Here is a 20,680-nt window from a genome sequence, read left to right on the forward strand (position 1 = left end):
TCAATCTTTTTATGTTCTCTTGCTTTTAGACTTAGAGGGTGGATTTACTTTAGATTTTTGTTCTTAACTACCATGAGACAAAATAGATGAATTCAGCACTGCTTCTTTCTTGCTAGTTTTAACACTTTATATACATGCCTAGTCTTTGAAAGGCTTATTTGTCTTATGTTATTTACAGTTCATTTGTGGGCATCTTCCTGTTACTTACCTTTTTTGCTTCTCTGTCTGTTTGTTGTTCTAGCCATCCTGGGATCTCCAGCTAGTGGAATTCAAAACACAATTGGTTCTGTTGGTGCAGGGCAACAGAATGCCACTTCTTTAAGTAACCCAAATCCCATAGACCCCAGTTCCATGCAGCGGGCATATGCTGCTCTCGGACTACCCTACATGAACCAGCCCCAGACGCAGCTGCAGCCTCAGGTTCCTGGCCAGCAACCAGCACAGCCTCCAGCCCACCAGCAAATGAGGACTCTCAATGCCCTAGGTAATTCAAGGAGTGCTCAAGAACTAACTTTCTCCAAATATACTGTAAAGATGACAATGTTTACTGGAACCCAAGGCTCTTTTCAGTTTGTGCTTTGACTTCAGGTTAATGGCTTTGGATCAACAACCTTCTGGGGAAAACCTGAGGTGTATATTTGCAGAGAAGATGGTACATGGTTATGAAAAGAACATTTTCAAGTGAAGTGGTGATTTGTTCTATGTGTACCACTTTGTCTAGACAGTTTGTAAAGGACATCCTTGTGGCTTTGAATGCAGAATACATGTAGAACCAGGCTGGTTAGCAGTGGATACTCAGCAACTACAGTCTTCTGCATCTGGGTAGATCAGTACTTTCTCTGGTCACCCTATTCCATCATTTGCCAGCTTTACACATTTGTTCATAACCACCACAATTTTTGTTACTCCCTAGTGTAATTTTCTTAACATTTTTCCTGTGTCCTTTTAATCTCAGGCTCTCACAGTGTGAGTAGTGTATCAAGGAAGTTATGACTGCTGGTACTAGCTAGTGACTCAAAAGGGAGTCGTTAAGAAATGACCAGTTAAGGGCTAGGGATGTAGGTTAGTGTTGGAGAACTTATTTAGTGTGCATGAAACCCCAAGTTTGATATCCACCAATGCTGAGAGAGATGAAAAGAGGCAGAGATGGAACAGTTAAAGTTATCCCTATGTTACTTTTTGGAAAAGCACCTAAATGCTTATTAATAATGGCTGGGAGAATGGGTTGAAACCCTAATATCCAGATTCTATCTAATTCCCTCCTATTTAGTGGTATAGTTCATGAATTGTATTAATCTCTGAGTTGCATTTTTTCATTAATGTGAGGGTTATAGGCAAATTGGCCTTTCTCTGCTTTCCCCCTAAACTTAAATTTTGTAAGTCTACTCTCTGAAATGTAAGAACAACCCCAACATACAAGTATGTGCCAGGTAGGTCAGTGTAGTTTTCGAGAATTTGACATTAATGAAACAGAAAAGATGAAAGTAGTGATCATTTTCTCAGTAGCCGCAGAGTACAGTTAGGACAGTAGCCAGCCTCCAAAACACATTTTATTTTAATCTATAGAGTAAGAGTGGGAAGGAGTTAACAGTTGAATTTGTTGAAGTTAGTCACTACTGTTGAAAAATATAGCTTCCAGAGTTTCTGTCCCACTGTATTTTGCTATCCTTCATATGAATTCTTTATATGGTCACTTGCTTATTATGGGAACTTGAAGTACGTATAGTGTAGGGATTGATTTCATTTTTCTTTGTCTTTAAAGGAAACAACCCAATGAGTATTCCAGCAGGAGGAATAACAACAGATCAGCAGCCACCAAACTTGATTTCAGAATCAGCTCTTCCAACCTCTTTGGGGGCCACCAAGTAAGACCAAAGTTTTAGATAGGGAAGATTACACAAAACTCTCAGCATATGGCAGGGAAGTCATTACTGAGGGGTGGTAATGAATGCTATTTTTCTCTTTTCTTATTTTTTTAGAGAGTGAATGTGAGAGAGTGAGTGAGTGTGTGTTTGTGTGTCTTGTGTGTGTCTGTGTCTTTCTCTGTGTGTGTGTGTGTTTTGTGCAGATGCTCACAAGGGCCAAAACAGAGTATGAGATTCCCTGGAGCTAGAGTGACAGCAGGCAGTGGTAAGCAACCCAATGTAAGTGCTAGAAACTGAAGTTTGGTCCTCTGAAGAAGAAACAACCACTCTTAATAGTAGGGTCATCTCTCCATCCTCTTCTTTCTTTTTAAAATGATTAAGGTAAAACAGAACTAATTAAACAGTTTGAATTTTGGTGGATAAACATTACTTGCTTCTCTAAAACTTTGAAAGTCACTTGTTTGAAGAAGATGGGGAATGCATTTGATTCACCGGAGTAGCTGGATGAAGTGTCTTTATTCCCTCTTTAGTCCACTGATGAATGATGGTTCAAACTCTGGTAACATTGGAACCCTCAGCACGATACCTACAGCAGCACCTCCTTCCAGCACTGGTGTTCGAAAAGGCTGGCATGAACATGTGACTCAGGACCTGAGGAGCCATCTAGTCCATAAACTGTACGTAACCCTCATCAGCCAGATTGTTTGTGGCTGAGGGCGTTGTTGAATCTTTGTGGGTACATAGATGTTTAATTTATTTTTAATCTGCATGTTGGACCCCAATTTAGAGCTCAGAGCTGCACAAGGTCCATACTTGATTCAGAAAGCCCTCCCCACTGCTAAGAGACCTAGGAAGGTTGACTGGTTCCCATGGTATGGTGGCATCAGAGAGCATGGAGACCTGACCTGAAGGGCATCCTCTTTGCTTTTGAGCTCAACCATGTTCAATGACTTGAAACTAGCTATAGAGCTCTCTAAAAATTGAGGAAATTTGGGGTTGGTGAGTATAGCTGGTATGACTCTACAGTTATTTTACATACAGAAAGTTAATGTTTTCAAACTCCTTATCCCAAGTTGAAGTGAAGTTAATTAACTGTCTACCTTATTTTGATTCGTTTATAATGAACAGTTTCAAAATAGGAATTTGGAATCTGTTCATAATGACATAGTACATATTTGTATTTGGTATGTAGATGAAAGGTTAGTATTGTTTCCCATGTTCATGCAAAGGGCAAAGAGATTTGGGTCCCTACAGGTAGCTAGCCATCCCTGTTTTGTTTTGTTTTGTTTTGTTTTTACTTCTCCTATGATTACCTTGAAAGCAGATTGATAGACTATATTGTCCTTTCAGTGTCCAAGCCATCTTCCCAACTCCTGACCCTGCAGCTCTGAAAGATCGCCGCATGGAGAACCTGGTTGCCTATGCTAAGAAGGTGGAGGGAGACATGTATGAGTCTGCTAACAGCAGGGTATGTTGCCAAGAAGCTGTTGAGCCTTTTTGTGGGAAATGGTATATATCTAATTAGTTATCCAGAACTAGGAGAATCTCTGCTCTAAGAGGATCCTTACCTTGAGTACCCTGACCTGAGGTATGTCCCAGTGAGGTTGAGAAACACCAGTGTCATTAGAGGAGTACAGAGGACCTATAGAAGCAAAATGTATCCTGGGAACTTCTTTTTTTCACAGTAGGTGTTTTTTAGGAATATTATAGCATATTATTTATTATATTGTTGCTAGTGTCAGTGAATACCCAAGAAAATATAGTGTTTAGCACTACTGTTTGGTAAGTTCAATAAATTCATCAGTCCAATAAAGTGAAAATGAAAGGATATGCTAGCATTACAGGAATGGGGGGGCAACTATTCTTTGGTTTATCAGATGTGTCAAACCTCTTTGTCAGTGCACTTAAAATGTGCTCAGTGGTATATGATCTGCTTAGTACATCAGGGCCCTGAGTTTGATTCCCAGCAAAATTTGAGTGAGTGAGTGAATGAATGAATGCAGTTCATTCATTAGTTAGAACATACAAAATAAATTATTTGTTCTCAGATTTTCAATTCCTTAATATTGAATATTATTGCTTTTTAGGATGAGTATTATCATTTATTAGCAGAGAAAATCTATAAAATACAAAAAGAACTAGAAGAAAAACGGAGGTCACGTTTACATAAGCAAGGCATCCTGGGTAACCAGCCAGCTTTACCAGCTCCTGGGGCTCAGCCCCCTGTGATCCCACCAGCCCAGTCTGTGAGACCTCCAAGTAAGGACTGCCTTTCTCTCTGCCAGCCTTTAGCCTCTTTGCTTCCTTTTTCTTTCCGTCTTTAGGGTATATTTCTAATATATGAAATGTACATAATTGTATATTCATGTTATCCAAAAATCTGCATTTTGTACTTGTATGCCAGTGGCCTGTAGGGAAGTGAACTTCCCTCATGGGAAGGCTTCTTCTGTTTTGTCTTTGTTTTTCTTCTTCTTCTTCTTCTTCTTCTTCTTCTTCTTCTTCTTCTTCTTCTTCTTCTTCTTCTTCTTCTTCTTCTTCTTCTTCTTCTTCTTCTTCTTCCTCCTCCTCCTCCTCCTCCTCCTCCTCCTCCTCCTCCTCCTCCTCCTCTGCCCTCCTTCTTCTCTACTTCCTCATCCATCTTATCCTCATCTTCCTCTTCTTTTTTTTTTCTTCCTCTTCTTCTTCTTCTTCTTCCAGTTTTTCAATACAGGGTTGCTCTGTGCATCCCTGGCTGTCTTGGAACTCAACTTGTAGATCTGCCTGTCTCTACCTCCCGAGTGCTGGGCTTAAAGGTGTGCGTCACCATTGCCCAGCATGGAGGAGGTATCCTAAAAGGGTGTGATGTCAAGTGATTTTTAGGTTGAGACTATTTTCTTTTATTGTTTGTTTGAATTAAAATTATTTTTCCCTTTATAGACGGGCCCCTGCCTTTGCCAGTGAATCGCATGCAGGTTTCTCAAGGTATTTAAGTATTTATTGTCAGCCATGTTTTAGTTTATTTCAGTGGCAGCAAAATTTTCCCCATTTTTCTCTTGTGTGTGTGTGTGTGTGTGTGTGCGCGCGCATGTTAACTCTTTCTATTGCTTTCTGATGAGCCCATCAAATAATGTGAGTCTCTTGTGTTTAAAATTTTGGAAATTATAGGAGAGTTTTCCAAACAAGTTACACACACATACACCTTCCCCACCCCATCCACCAAAACAGGGAAGACATTATTTAGAGATTACATAAAAGATACATAGGTACAAGAAGGAAAGAAACATGTAAAGGAAGGTAAAGGCCCCTCTGAATACTTAGCAGGGGAGTCTGTGGTCCAGTCTGTGGCAAGCACTTGTGAGGGACTAAGAAAGTACAGTGCTCCTCCAGGACATGAGGACTGAAGCTGCAAGTGGAGAGCAGCCATAGGAGGCTGTGTGCAGAGCTCCATGCCTTGCTGGGTAGTGATAGCTGTCTAAATCATTAAAGGGTCGTTTCCAGATTGTGTGGTGATTTGGAGTAGATAGGGCTTCAGCGCTTTGGGGGTATTTGTAAGCTTTTTAGCTCTTGACATACTGAGACCTGAACAACAGGGTATTGCCCCAGGTTGTGAAATAAAATGGGAATGTTCACCAGATGATAAAGAAAGGTATTGTAGTACACAGAGCAGTTTGAGAGGGAAGGGTGAATGATTTAAAGTTGAGACAGTATTCCTACATACTGAAACAGACACTGGATAAACTTTTCAAGAACTTGTTTGGCTGGATTGGATTTGAGGAGTAGAGGAAGTCAAGTGCTTGGGAAAGTGGCTGAATGTTGTTGGGGAAGCATGGGCATTGATGAGGATGGGAAGCTGCTGCTGCCTTGAGGTCTGACAAGGTAACTAGTTAGCTGCAGGTGATAAGAAGAGATGTTTTCTTGGTCATACTTCACCAGCCTTCTTTGCTGGGAAATATCAGTACCTGTATTTACCTATGGGTTTCTTTTGGTGCTGTTTCTTAACATCTGCACAAAATTTGCATGGAGGGGAGACTTTTATGTTTAAAGTCCCTGGAAAGTCTTCTTGAACGTTGTTGGAATTTGGCCATTTGAGAGTGGCAGTTTTGGATAGTTGCTGAAAGTATATAAGAAGATTATCTTTTTGGTGTAGTAGTGGTAAGGCAAGGCCTCTCAGAAACTTCTTCAAGGATTCTGTTAGATTCCAGTGTTGGGCAGAATAACAACTTAAACTGGGGTTTATTCACAGCCCACACTTTCCATAGTTTTATAAAAAATTAGTAAGAACTAACCCCTGTGATCTGAAGACAAAGCTAAATAAGCCTTTGTTGTTGATGTGGTATTTCTGTAAACTACTGGAGTGTGAGGGTGGTAGCCCTTGGACACTTCCTACTAAAGATACTTGCAAAATTGAGTCTTGAGTCTTAGCACAGATTCTAACAATAGTATTGACCTAGCCAAGAAGCTTGGAAGCCTGGAATAATGCAGACATTGCTGATAGGGTCATTAAAAGAGGGTGCACTCAGGTGGTCTGAGGAAATAAGTCCTGTGTAGATGGGACAACCTCATTCCTTCACATTCCTTATCTGCTTTGTTGCTTCCATGTGTTGTGCACATTAGTTCTGGTTTGTTGGAGCCTGCCCTCATGTTCTCATCTTACCTTAGCTCCCCCAAGCTTCCCACCCACCGCTCCTGTCAGATATGGAAAGGCTACTACCATCTGATTTGCTTGTTTCCCTGTATTGTCTGTTACCCATGTCTCTTACTTAGAGTTTATTTCATGAATGTATTTCTTTTCTTGTGGATGCTTTATTAATGAATTATTATTACTGTTTATAGGGATGAATTCATTTAACCCCATGTCCCTGGGTAATGTCCAGTTGCCACAAGCACCCATGGGACCTCGTGCAGCCTCCCCCATGAACCATTCTGTCCAGATGAACAGCATGGCCTCAGTTCCAGGTGTAAGTGCTTCTCCTCTCAGTCCTTGCTCAGTAGAATGTTCTCTGAGCAGGGGTCTTCCATTGTTGCTTGAGATTTTTAGGGTACTTATGTCTTCGAATTTTAGTTATGTTTTATTTCGTAATCTTTCTTAAAACAAACAAACAAAAAACACTATTGCGTCAATGAGGATTACTTGACTTATTTTTATTGAAATAATAAATCTGTAGGAATTTGCTGTGGAGTGTGGAACAAGCAGCCAACGGCTCATATTGTCAGTGTCCGTTGACTTCCATCTTGTGCTCCTGAAATAGCCTTCAGTAATTAAAGGCATGATTGGATTGTAAATTATAGCATGCTGTTGATTGCCAGTCAGAGGACAGTTCAACATTGGCTTACTTAAGAGATTGAGAAAGTGTAGAAAAGTGTCCAGGAACTGGGGAGTCCCTAGCAAGTGCTGGCCTTTAAAACCAAAATGTGCTATATTTGTAAGTCTTTGGGTCTCCATTGCACTGTGCATCATGCAGACTCTGTTCTATCACTTCTGCACTGTAACATTCCTGGTTCTTGTCTTACAGATGGCCATTTCTCCGTCTCGGATGCCTCAGCCTCCAAACATGATGAGCACCCATGCCAACAACATGATGGCCCAGGCACCCACTCAGAACCAGTTTCTGCCACAGAATCAGTTCCCATCATCCAGTGGGGCAATGAGTGTAAACAGTGTGGGCATGGGGCAGCCAACAACCCAGACAGGCGTTTCACAGGTACATTCAGTGTGGGAGCCTGGACAACCAATATTATGTAGTCCTACTCTCTGTGACAGGGTCCCGTTTTACTGGTTGGAAACTAGACTTCTAGAATATACATCTCTTCATTGTTCCCCATGTTGTCTGGTAAATTTTACCTTGTTTTACTTCTTCTTATTCCCTCTAGGTGAATTTTACACAAAAAGTAAAATAGATTGTGTAGTTTTGTTCTTTGGATTTTGGCCTGCTGTTTGTGTGTTTTAAAAATCTAAAATTAGCTTGAAAAATACTGGAACTCTTTCTAGTGAGCTCCTCCTAGTGACTCAGTTTTGTGTGTTTTACTGCCCGTGTTGGGGTGTCAAGGCAGCAGAATCAGAGTACTCTTCTTATTGAGCACGTTTCAGTTAGTTGGCAAAAGCTAAATTTTCCGTTTATTTTTCTGCTTTCTTTTATTTTGGTTAATAGTAGTGTATCACATATCAGCTGCATACAGAGTATTTAAAATAGTCAAAGTCTCAAAAGATAAAATTCATGTTTTTTTAAACAGTGAGTTAATGCTGAAGGAGTTGTTGAATGTATTATGTTTACTCAGCAATGATTAATGTTCTCTGTCATCTCATTTCTTTAGAACAGAGCTCAGAAAACCAACTCCCCTTTTCCCCCCGTGGGCTTTCCGTGTAGCCCAGGCTACAATCTTCCTATCTCAGCCATATGCCACAAAGACCAAAACCTTTCCTGTAAAAAGCCAGATAGTAAATATGTTCGTTTTTCTGGGCCATAGTTATTAGTTTTAGCTGTTCAGTTCTGTTCTTAGATACTTGTAGATACAAACAACACTTAGCATATGGCTGGTTACGCTTGTCACCCTGTGAAACTGTGGTGCCTAGGCCAGACTTCTCTCAAGAATGGTGATGTTGATTCAGTTTTTGAAAGGTCAACAAAGTCTTAAGTGTCTCTTCAATTGAAAATCACTATTCTGAAATATTTTAGTGTCTCAACTCTCTTAAAAACCAAAACCCTTTTTTCTATAGTTTAAGTTACAAGTAGTTGTGATAAAACATGAACTCAATAAGCTAAGTAAATATGTGTCAAAGCAATGAATATTGTAGCTAGCTATTATAGTTGTACAAATCAAAGTATGAGAAGCATTGTAGTGCTAACTTTACTACATGGTGTGGTACATACCGTAAGGGTTTAGTCTGTGAAGTTTTACAAATGGAACATCCTTGTGAAACTACCAGAACTAATTTTAAGAAACTATGGTTAAATTTTTATAATTTATTTTCAAGTCTCTTCTGTTTTCAGTTGGATAAAGTAGTTTTTACATGCTCTTCTTTCCATTTCTTTTAGGGCCAGGTTCCTGGAGGTGCTCTTCCTAACCCTCTGAACATGTTGGCGCCCCAGGCTAGCCAGCTTCCTTGCCCACCAGTGACACAGTCACCGTTGCACCCAACTCCACCACCTGCTTCCACAGCTGCTGGCATGCCCTCTCTCCAACATCCAACGCCACCTGGGATGACACCTCCCCAGCCAGCAGCTCCCACTCAGCCATCCACTCCTGTGTCATCTGGGCAGACTCCTACCCCAACTCCTGGCTCAGTGCCCAGTGTTGCCCAAACACAGAGTACCCCAACAGTCCAGGCAGCAGCACAGGCCCAGGTGACTCCACAGCCTCAAACCCCAGTGCAGCCGCCATCTGTGGCTACCCCTCAGTCATCACAGCAGCAGCCAACACCCGTGCACACTCAGCCTCCTGGCACACCGGTGAGCCTCTTTCACATTGTCATTGTCAAGCCAAACTCTTACAGGATACCTTTTATAAGAATGTTCTGTCAGGGTCTGGAGAGATGGCTCATTGGTTAAGAGTACTGTCTGTTCTTCCAGAGCTCCTGAGTTCAATTCCCAGTTCATGGTGGCTCACAACCATCTTTAACGGAATCTTATGCCCTTTTCTGGCATGCAGGTGTTCATGCAGATAGTGCACTCATATATTAAATAATTTTTTTTTTTTTTTTTTTTTTAGTTATCTCAGGCACTAGAGTCAGGCAGATCTTTGTGGGCCTGAGGCCAGGCAGAGCTACAAAGTAAAACCCTGTCTTTAAAAAAAAAAAAAGAAGAAGAAGAAAGAATATTCTGTCAAGATGCTGTAGCAATTTGCTCTGATACCAGAAAGGGGGGGGAGGGAGAGAGAGAGAGAGAGAGTGTGTGTGTATGTGTGTGTGTGTGTGTGTGTGTGTTTGCACACACATGTCCTGATGGAATTGGTGTGTAGCTGTGATTTGTTCTCACTGTTGGTCCTAAAGGCATGGCTTATAATTACCCTTGGTTAAAGTAGTTAACAGAAATCAGTAGTCAGATTCTCCGTTTTCCGTTCCAGATTAATATTGTCTAGGTTTTGATAGTTTTTGTGCTTAGTTTTTGTGGCTATGCTCCAAACTATAGGTCCTCTAACTTGGCAAATCAACCTTCTTTCAGAAGGAAACTTTTCTTACTCATAATGAAACAACAGAGTGAGGCTTGTCCCCTCTGTGGCTCTAAACACTCCATTCCTCTTTGTAGGTGGCTTGGAAGCATGGAAGGCACGTCCTGTATCATCCCAGACCTGCTGGCCAGTGCCTAGCCAAGTGCCTTTCTAGAAGTACAGAGATTGTTTTCTTTTATCCTCTCAGATTTACATTAATTCCATTCTTACATACTCAGGCTGCAAAATTAATCAAACAGCAATTGCAAAAATGAAATTATCATTTCGCTTTCTTCATAAGAACATATATTGGCTCTGACTCTTCATTTTTGTCTCTAAGTTGTGTTTCCAGTCTTTAGACCAGGACTTTGCAAACAATGGTTGTATCCTGTGCCCTTAAAAAGACTTATTTTTAATTTTTATCTCCTTTATTAGTTTACTTTATTGGCTAAAACCTTGTTACATGGTAATAGAGTGTTCCTTACTCCACCACCATCACTGTCTGGCATTAAACATGGGTTCATTTGATATTTTGCTTCACATAGGCCTTTATTTCCCAACTTTTCTGTAAATACTTAGGTGTTTATAGTTTGCCTTTCTCCATAAGCATGAATCTTAGTGAACAAAAATAATGGTTTTTAAAAAAAAAAAAAAAAAAAAGCCATTTAGAAAGCAGAGAGAAAATAGTTTTATGTCGGAATTTAGAGAACTGTTCTTCCAACTCCACATTTTTGGCAAGAAATAAATTGTGTTTCTAACAGTGATTTCCTCCAGAGCTCTCTCTGGGAATATCTATCCTTTAGTGTTCCTACTAGGCTCTTAGGCTGTATGGAGAAATACTGAACAGGAGAGTAGTATTGGAAGAGCAAGAGTTGAAGGCCTTTATGTTATCTGCCTTACAGAGGTGAACAGTTTTGATTTCTTTGCAGCTTTCTCAGGCAGCAGCCAGCATTGATAATAGAGTCCCCACTCCGTCCTCTGTGACCAGTGCTGAAACTAGTTCCCAGCAGCCAGGACCTGATGTACCCATGCTGGAAATGAAGACAGAAGTCCAGACAGATGATGCTGAGCCTGATCCTGGTGAATCCAAGGGGGAACCTCGCTCTGAGGTAGATACTGTTTTCTAAACATCAGTGCACACAGCTTTACCATGGTATTCTCAGGACCTATCATGATGCTTGGATATTCTTTTTAAATGTTCATATTTTATAGAATTCTTTTTGTTGATGTTCTTTGTTCATTTTTAGTTCTGCAGAAGAGGTGGTAGATTTACTTACTGACTTAGGGCAAATGTCAAAATCAGTAGACCAAGTACTAAATCTAGCCTTTTTTTCTGTGTTTTTTGTCTGGCCTGATCAATATTTTAAAAATCAGGAAGTTAAAAATAAACCATTAGGTAATTTGCTTTTTCTCAAAAGATGAGCAACTTTGTCATCAGTGTACTTACTGTGGACTGACTCCTTTATGGTGGTCGTATGTGATATGGGTGTGACATGGGCTTCCTAATCAGTCCACGTCTCAAATCATACTCTCAGAGCAGATATCTCAGAGCATGGGGTTTTGATCCCCATATTTCAATTTTTCAAGGAACTCATTTCCAACAAGGTCTATCAATATTTTACTGATCATGTAAACATACTTTTATATTGAAAAAATTTAATTAGAATTATGATTGCACTGGTGCTGTATAAAGTGACTCAATGAGCATCAAATATTTTGTTCCTTTTCCTCCTATGGGATGGGGTAAAGGGAATGGGGAGAATGGTACAGGTGCCTTTGACTAAGGGAACACTGGGCAAACCTGTGTGTGTGAGGTGACTTAAGAGTAAAGCTGCACTGGGTTACAGGAGTGACAGTCCTGTCTTCTGTGGCTCTGTTTTTCTCAAGATGATGGAAGAGGAGTTACAAGGATCTTCCCAAGTAAAAGAAGAAACAGACACAGCAGAGCAGAAATCAGAACCAATGGAAGTAGAAGAAAAGAAACCCGAAGTAAAAGTGGAAGCTAAAGAGGAAGAAGAGAACAGTGCTAATGGCACAGGCTCACAGTCAACGTCCCCTTCCCAGCCACGCAAAAAAAGTAGGTCACACTTTCTCTAAAGTATGGACTGTGCTGTGCTTCCACACCAAAGACTGAAAGCTGAGGCACGAAAATGATTACAAATTCCCTTTGTTCCTTGTCTATCCTTCTCTAACTGTTACCTCTGAGAAAGCAGGGGCTGGAGAGATTCAGTCTACAAGAGAGTTTGCTGGGCAAACATGAGGACCTGAGTTTGGACCCTAGCACTCATTTAAAAGGCTAGGTGTGGCTATACACGTGCATCTGTAACTCATCAGAGTAGGAGGCAGACAGAAAGCTGTGGCTGAGTAATAGCCCTGAGTTGTCTCCTTAGATGAGATGTGGAAGACTAGAGGCAGAGTTGAAGTGCTTCTGGATCTTTGAGCAGGCTAAAGAATGTAGGTTCTGCAGAGCCAGGTATAAACTGCTAAAGGATTCAGGAACAAAATGAATAAAAATGCTTTGGTTTGAGGCAAGTGACCACGTGTGTGTGTGTGTGTGTGTGTGTGTGTGTGTGTGTGCGCGCGCGCGCTAGAGGTTTCTGCAGATGGAGGCGAGTAAGGGGCTGTAAAGCAGCTGTAACTTGGCTTGGGGTGGGACGCTCCTTATGTGTTAGGTTAGTTCAGGACAAGTAGAAATTGGGCATACTGCAATTAATGTGTCCACAGTAAGAAGTAATAGGGTGTTGAAAGATTGTCAAGTGACCCCTGTTTAAGAGGACTTTGGAAGTTCTGAACTGCAGGTGTCAAAGACATATTTGAGAAAGAATGCAGAAAATTTTGATAGTTTAGGTTAAGTGATATCATTTTCCAAATATGATTATGCTCATTTGGAACTCAGATTTCCTGTCTAAAATACAAAATCAGTCCTAAAATTCCTAGCTAGAAAAATTGCTGTTCTGCGGCTCCATGAGTTGATGAACTGCTGTCCATCTCAGCAAATCACGTTCATTTCCCTCCTTGGTAAGGGCTTTAGAAACATTAGGTGTACTGGTCTAATCTTAAACAGTTTCATTCTGAGCCTGGGAGGCATGCACCATGTATGTATAGTACTCTCTGACATACCCTGGAGGTGGCTGTGGACATGATATCCCTTCACCAGGAGAAAGAAGGATCATTAGCTGAGGCAGTAAAGTGCCACAGGTAGGAAAGGCACTTACTTGTTTTATAATTGAGGGTGCCAGAGAGGTTTTGATTATGGGGACTGTCTTGCCATTGCTTATCCTTTAAAGAAGTAAAATTGAAAAAAAAATGTTTAATTCATTTAAATTAATAAGTCTGTTACTCCTCCTGGTAAGTGGAACCAATAGTCTACCTGTGATATTGCTAGCCTCGTTTAACACATTTTTACAAAAATTACCTTTGCCAAACAAAAATAGTAAAAATGTGACGTTATTTTGTAACCTTGCAATGTTTTGAAGAGAGTTAGGCAGCTGAGTTGGACTCTTGAGATCTGCTCTGCATTCTGCTGTTGTGATAATCTTGTTTGGACTGTGTGAGGAACATCCATTCTCATTCCAATAACTTACTAGTGGAAAGAGGTGATTCATGGCTCTTTCAGATAACTGGGGAGAGATACTCTGCTTTGATAAATGCTTCAAAAGTCAGCAAGCAGAGCATCTTGAGGGTGAGTTGATACCATTCTTTGGTGACCTACAAAGTACTGAGTTGTGAACATTTTCTAAGTACTAACATACTTGATGCTGTTTTATCAATCTCCACATTTTCTCGTATCACTCACTTTCATAAAACAAATCTAAAAAGTTTTGAGAAATATCAAGCTCATATAAGTTCTCCAAAAATAACTCGCAAATACAAGTTCTCAAAAAAAAATTTTTTTTTTTATGATTGTCCAAATTTTACTTTTGGCAACAAATTCTGTCATTTATCCTTGAAGTAACTGGCTCACTTAGCTGATTTTTTTTTTTTTTTTTTTTTTAATGGGAAAACTTTGCCACAGACTAGAATTGAGTAACAGCTTTGTATCTGTCATCCTCCTTAAGATTTCTGTCTTTTGGGGAGAAAAGCAGTTCCTGCTCTGAGCCCCAGTGCTGACACTGCTTCTTCACAGCATGGCTTTCTGTTCCCTTACAGAATAGCATGGAAGCATTTGTGGGATGTGCAGACTTACTGAGAGTATTGACTTTCCTGCCTCAGCAAGAATGTGCTCAAGTGGCTGTCCTTTTTCCTCTGAGTAAAGTGGCCACAAAAGCTGGAAGACTCTCCCATTCATTTGCCTCTGCAGTGGCACTATTAACACAGTGTATTTCTGTACTGGGGGACAGTTTTGATCTCAGAGACCCCTAGAGAAGCTTTGGACAATGCTAGAACATTCTACAGTGATGGAAATGTCTTACTTGTGCTTTATTTTGGTGACTGTCTGCCATGTGGTTCTTGACCACTTGAGTTATACAGGAGTGATTGGTAAACTAAATTGTTCAGTTTATGTAAAATTGCTTTGATGAACCTTTAATCCCAGATATTTCTGGTTACTACCACACTGGACAGCACAGAGCTTATGAACCCCACACTTTGCAAAGTGTATGGTTTACCATTCTTTCTGAATTAAGGCTTTTGTGATAGCAAACTGGAATGGCATATTCTTTGTCACACCAGGTAATTAGCTGCAGAGAAATTAGTTCTGATACAGCTACTGACTTCTCTTTGAACCCTTATGGAGTCTTATTACACAGTATGATAAAGCTGGGAATTTGAAAAGACCTTACTTAGAGGCTTTAAATGGTTGTTTATTTAATGAATAAACAGTCATATTGAGACACATTTAGTTACTTTAGTTACTACTGGGAGAGGAGTGAGAGTGAGCAGATGTTTTTCTTTTCTTTAAGGGTTGTGTGTGTGTGTCCTGTTGGTTTGTCTGTGTCCACAGTGTCTAGAAGATGGAGTAGGATCTCCTGGAACTGAAGTTAGAGGTGGTTCTGAACCACTCAATATGGGTGACAGGAAGTAAACTCTAGTCCCTTGGAAGAGAGAACAGCAGCTTCTCTTAACCACTGACATATCTCACTAGCCCCTAACATTTCTTTAATTTAGGGTGCACATCAGTGATATGGCAGGTAAATGGAAGTCAGAGGATTTACTTGTGGGAGTTGATTTTTTTTCTCTCCACCATGTAGGTCCTGAGGATTGAATTCTGGGTGTTAGGCGTGGCCGCAAATGTTTTTACTTCCTGAGCCATCTCATCAGCCTATGAGCAGACTTTTTTGAGACAGGGTTTCATTATTTAGTGCTAGCAGACCTAGAACTCACTTTGTAGACCAGGCTAGCTTAAATTTACAAAGATCCACTTATCTCTGCCTTTTGAGTACTGGAATAAAAGGGATGCATTGCACACCTAGCATTAGCAGACTTTTTAGGTAAGGTTTCATGGGTAGGTCAGGCTGCCCTACTTCTCTACCTCCCAGATGCTGCAAATAAAGCTGTCAAGTCCCACCTGGTTGGGATTTCAGGTTTCATAAATCTTAAGGTTTCTGTTAAAACTAATCACCTTCCTGGCCTAGGTGACAAACACCTATAATCCCAGAACTCAGGGAGACAGAGGTGGGCCTCTGTGAGTTTGAGGCCAGCCTGGTCTACAAAGTGAGTCCGGGACAGCCAAGGCTTACACAGAGAAACCCTGTCTTGAAACACCCCCCCCCCCAAAAAAAAAGAAAGAAAAACTCCAAAAACAGAAACCCTAATTACCTCAAATGCAGCAGCAGATATAATATTCAGTGAATGAACATGGTTGTGTGCCAATAAAAGCACGCTCTCTCTCTCTTTTCTTTTTTTAGATTAAAACTTGAATTATAAACTTTTTCTGATCATTAAAAAAAGGTAAATACCTGGGCAGGAGGTGATAGCACACGCCTTTGATCCCAGTAATCAGGAGGCAGAAGCAGGACGGATTTCTGTGAGTTCAGGCCAGCCTGGTCTACAGAGTGAGTTCCAAGACAGGCAAGGCTACACTGAGAAACCTTGTAAAAGTAAAGACTGTTTTGAGGTCTTAACTCGTAGAAAGTGGGAAGCTTGCCAGATTAGGCTTTTTGATCCATGCCTTATCTATAGGAATGAGAAAACTTTTGATTAAATGTTTTCTTATGAAGAATTATTTCAGGTTTGTGGAGTTTGCTTAGCAGTTAAAGTACTTGATGTGCAAGCAGCAAGCATGGGTACTAGAGTTCAGAGCTCCCAGACCACACATAAGTGACCAATGAGTGTGCTGGCTTGACTGGAGTTGTAGAGCGCAGGAGGTAGAAGAGCCAAGGTGTCCCTGGAACAAGCCAGCAATCTAGAGTAGACCTTCCTGCAAGTTCTGAGTTCATGTAAGAGATGCTGACTTGATAAAGGAGCTGAAAAGCAATTAGTGACAATGCCAGCTTTGGGCCTCCACTGGCACATGCACAACCACATATACATGAAACAGATTACTCAAGGATACCAGCTGTAGTTAGGCATGGTGGCACATGCCTATAAACCTAGCACTTGGGAAACTGAGGCAGTAAAATAATGGGTTTAAAGCCAGCCTGGGCTCTATAGTCAAATCTAGCCTATACAAACATAGTCCCTATCTCAGAAGATACAAATAAAAAGCACATGCAAAATAAAAATGTCTGGTGCTCTTTGTAACACTATCTTATAAACAGAAGAATGAAGTTTGCAGAAAGTAAGAATAGTCATGTATTTAAATAAGGGTTCTGAGGGTATGCCTGCATGCTTGAGGGGGCCTTTATGTTGCTGAGTGTGTGGGGTGTTTTAAAGAAGTCTCCCCTGCTCCTGTAGACCGTAGGCCAGTTACTACAAGAGCAATCAGGTGTCTTGCAAAAGAGGCAGTGTCTTATAATAAGGTGTCTAAAAGTGAGGATATTAAGTCGAATTTTTCTGTTAACTTTTAACCTTTCACATGAAAAAAAAAAATCCAAAAACAATCTGGTAAAATTCTAAATTTGACAAGTTAGACTCCCCAAATAGGAATGATGCCATGGCCCAGGTAGAACTTTTGTCTCACTATGTATTCTTTGGTTGATTTGGTTGGTTGCTTTTTGTTTTTTTCGAGACAGTGTTTCCTTGTGTAGCCCTGGCTGACTTGGAACTCATTCTGTAGACTAGGCTGGCCTTGAACTCATAGAGATTCACTTGCCTCTGCCTCTCACTGTGTATTTTTGATTAGTATGGCCTGGCCTGGAACTCACTATGTAGACCAAGCCAATCTTGAACTCACAGAGATGCATTTGCCTCTGCCTCCCTAATGCTGGGATCAACACAAGTTTGCATCACTTATAATAGCAGTCATCAGAACTGCTTTGACATACTTACTTCCATTCCATTTATTTTTGGAAGCCAAGAGTTATGACACATTGACCTGTATACTAAAGACTGGAGTAAGGTATGTTTCTATGCCATGCAGACTGAGAGCTCTTATGACTTTTCTATCTTGAGGGTATTTGGCATCCATTTTATTTGTTTGTTTGTCTGTCTGTCTATCTGTCAGTCTGTCTATTTATTTATTTGCTGGCTGGCTTATTTTGAGATAGCGTTTCACTTAGCCCTACCTGGCCTAGTGCTCAGTCCCCTGAGCACTGGAATTACAGGCACAATGGTAACAACAGAATAGGTAGGAAATGTAATGGCTAAGAGGTGAGAGCAGTGGGCACTGACAAACATTGGAGACACACTGTGAGACTTTTCATTTGTTTGTGAGGGTACAGTAGATAAAGGTTTATTTGAGGTGAGTTGAATTTCACTGAGCCAAGAATAGAAAAGCATCACCAAAGGATTTAGACAAGGTCCCTGAAGTGAAATGGCTTCATTTATTGTCCAGTTTGATCAAAGAAGCAGAATTGGAAATTAGCTTTGTTTTCTAATGTAGCAGTATTTGAAGATTGGAATTTTTTGTTGAAACTCTGTGCTTCATTCTGTCTCATGGACTGAGTGTCAGAATTAAAGCCCATTACTATATTCAAAAACACCAGCTCAGGCCTTAGTCTAAGGGTTCTTATGGTATGAAGCAGGTGAGCTTGGAGAACTGTTACTGGGAAGTAGAATCCATGATCTTAACCATGTGACTGTGCTGATGGATGTGTCTGAGCACCACGTGTGACGTGTTTACCTGCTGCTCTCTCCTTTAGTCTTTAAGCCTGAGGAGCTGCGCCAGGCACTCATGCCAACCCTAGAAGCTCTCTATCGGCAGGACCCAGAGTCTCTACCCTTTCGGCAACCTGTGGACCCTCAGCTCCTAGGAATCCCAGTGAGTTACTATGAAGAAAAAAAAAAAAAAGATATGTTAGAGCTTTGAGTATCTATTGTTTTATCTCTTAAAATTGAGGGAAAGAAGCCGGGTGGTTGGTTGCAGAAGCCTTTAATCTAAGTACTCGAAAAGCAAAGGCAGGTGGATATCTATCAGTTTGGGGCCATCCTGGTTTACAAAGTGAGCTCCAGGACAGCCAGGGTTATACAGGCAAACCCTGTCTCAAAAAACAAAACAACCAGAGAGAGAGAGGAGGGGTGTGTGTGTGGAGTTACATAAAATAACTTTGCTTTGAGAATTTTGAAGATTTTTTTTCCCCTTAAAAGAAAAGTCTGTGTCTGTCAGCAGTTATTGATGGCTCAGAAGCATTTGCTGGAGCTCAGGCCCACTTGTGCTAACACAGAGCCCTTATATTTAAGACTTTGTTTGTGTGTATCTAAAAGAATTGGCTTAAAGAATTAAAACACCATCTACGCTATACATATCAATCTCTATTTGATGTCCCTGGGAGAGTTGGAAAGGCCTGTGCCACACAGGCCCGTTAGAACAGTAGTCTCAGGGTTGATGCATTTGTTTATGTAGACCAAAAGGGAGTCTGTAGAAGTAAATGTTTTCTGAGGCATTTGTTCACCATTTTAATTCATGAGTTGAAGTTCTCATTTTCATTAAAAATAATGTTTTAATGTTGTTTTTCCTTTGCCTTTGCAGTAATTTAATCACACTTACACATATCAGTTATCATGTTAGTGAGTCAAATAAGTGGGACATTTGGGATTATTTTCTTTTCAGTTCCGTTTCTTATTCTTGGGAACATATGTCTGATACTTTCTGTTATTCTTAAACTTTGCAGGATCCACTCACAGGGTTGACTTTTTGTTTTTAAAGGATTATTTTGATATTGTGAAGAATCCTATGGACCTTTCTACCATCAAACGAAAGTTAGATACAGGACAGTACCAAGAACCCTGGCAGTATGTGGATGATGTCTGGCTTATGTTCAACAATGCATGGCTATATAATCGTAAGACATCCCGGGTATATAAATTTTGCAGTAAACTCGCAGAGGTCTTTGAGCAAGAAATTGACCCCGTCATGCAGTCTCTTGGATATTGCTGTGGACGCAAGGTATAGTATTCTGGAAAGCAAGCTTTTCTGGTTAATCCTGCCAAGGTGGTGTTGGGAGTTTTAGGGTATAGTGTAGTTTTGGTTTTGTTGCTATTGTTTTTGTTTTTCTTTGGGTGGGGTTTGTTTATTTGTGTTTTCGGTTTTTGAGACAGCGTTTTTCTGTGTAGCCCTGGTTGTTGTGGACTTGCTCTGTAGACAAGGCTGGCCTCGAACTCACAGAGATCTGCCTCTGCCTCCCCAAGTGCTAGGATTATAATGGTGTATGCCACCACTGACTGGCTAGTATACGCGTTGTAACAACTGACTCCCTAGCATGATGTCGTGATCAAAGTGAAGTACTGATTGGAGGCCTTTCTTACTGCCCTGCTCCATTGCATCTGTCTATACCTAAAACCAGAGCTACGTCAATTCTGTCACATTAAATCTGAAAATATCCTGATATAGCTATGAACATTGTTAGAATTTTACCTCATGTACTAGGTAATAACTTAAAAGCTCAGTCTAACTCCATAACATGCTAGACTACTTAAGATTGTAAGTGGAATATATGTTTAGTGTTTTCTTCTTGTTTTTGCAGTATGAGTTTTCCCCACAGACTTTGTGCTGTTATGGGAAGCAGCTGTGTACAATTCCTCGTGATGCAGCCTACTACAGCTATCAGAATAGGTAAGCCTCATGAAGATGCCTGCTTCCAGAGCAAAAAAAAAGTGTTAGGGCAAGCATTGTGCATCTGATAGCCTGGATGTGTAATTTATTTCCTGAAATTCTTATAAAAGTGCCACAGTTTCTGTGCCTCTTGATCAGTCTACCCGACTGGTCTCCTGATTTTAAAGCATAAATTTGCTGGGCATGGTGGTACAGGCCTTTAATCCCAGCACTTGGAGGCAGAGGTAGGCAGATCTCTGTAAGTTTGAGGCCAGCCTGGTCTACATAGTGGCTTCCAGGACAGGCATGTTTATGTAGAGATATCCCTGTCGTTTAAAAACAAAAAAAAAAAAACAAACCATACATTTATAGTGTGAAATTCAAGCTTTTACTTTGGGCTGAGGCTGTAGCTCAGTAGTAATTGTCTAAAATACAACACTGTAACCAAGAAGCCATAGTTGAAACTAACTTTGAAAAGCCTGAAAAGGCTTTTAAGATATTCAGAAAATAAAAAGTTACATTTTATTCTACAGCAACTGTATACGTACATTATTTGGCCTTTCTGGTCTGATTGAAAGACTTGTTAGTTTAAAAACAAACAAATAAACACACAAACAGAAAG

General features: G+C 40.5%; 1 protein-coding gene across 1 annotated transcript in view; it reads left to right on the forward strand.

Moving 5' to 3' along the window:
- Positions 1 to 20,680, forward strand: part of Crebbp (CREB binding protein) — a 137,494-nt gene that overhangs the window by 91,253 nt on the left and 25,561 nt on the right. Inside the window, exons 6-19 of the mRNA XM_055604468.1 lie at positions 242 to 484; positions 1,763 to 1,865; positions 2,396 to 2,542; positions 3,216 to 3,333; positions 3,953 to 4,124; positions 4,782 to 4,826; positions 6,678 to 6,802; positions 7,358 to 7,546; positions 8,879 to 9,292; positions 10,919 to 11,098; positions 11,877 to 12,066; positions 18,170 to 18,288; positions 19,174 to 19,413; positions 19,991 to 20,079. Coding sequence (XP_055460443.1) covers positions 242 to 484; positions 1,763 to 1,865; positions 2,396 to 2,542; positions 3,216 to 3,333; positions 3,953 to 4,124; positions 4,782 to 4,826; positions 6,678 to 6,802; positions 7,358 to 7,546; positions 8,879 to 9,292; positions 10,919 to 11,098; positions 11,877 to 12,066; positions 18,170 to 18,288; positions 19,174 to 19,413; positions 19,991 to 20,079 — 2,374 coding nt within the window. The remainder of the gene's footprint in view (positions 1 to 241; positions 485 to 1,762; positions 1,866 to 2,395; positions 2,543 to 3,215; positions 3,334 to 3,952; positions 4,125 to 4,781; positions 4,827 to 6,677; positions 6,803 to 7,357; positions 7,547 to 8,878; positions 9,293 to 10,918; positions 11,099 to 11,876; positions 12,067 to 18,169; positions 18,289 to 19,173; positions 19,414 to 19,990; positions 20,080 to 20,680) is intronic.

This window comes from Psammomys obesus, unplaced genomic scaffold (assembly GCF_907164565.1).
Source record: "Psammomys obesus unplaced genomic scaffold, mPsaObe1.curated_primary_1811, whole genome shotgun sequence".
Taxonomy (NCBI): Eukaryota; Metazoa; Chordata; class Mammalia; order Rodentia; family Muridae; genus Psammomys; species Psammomys obesus.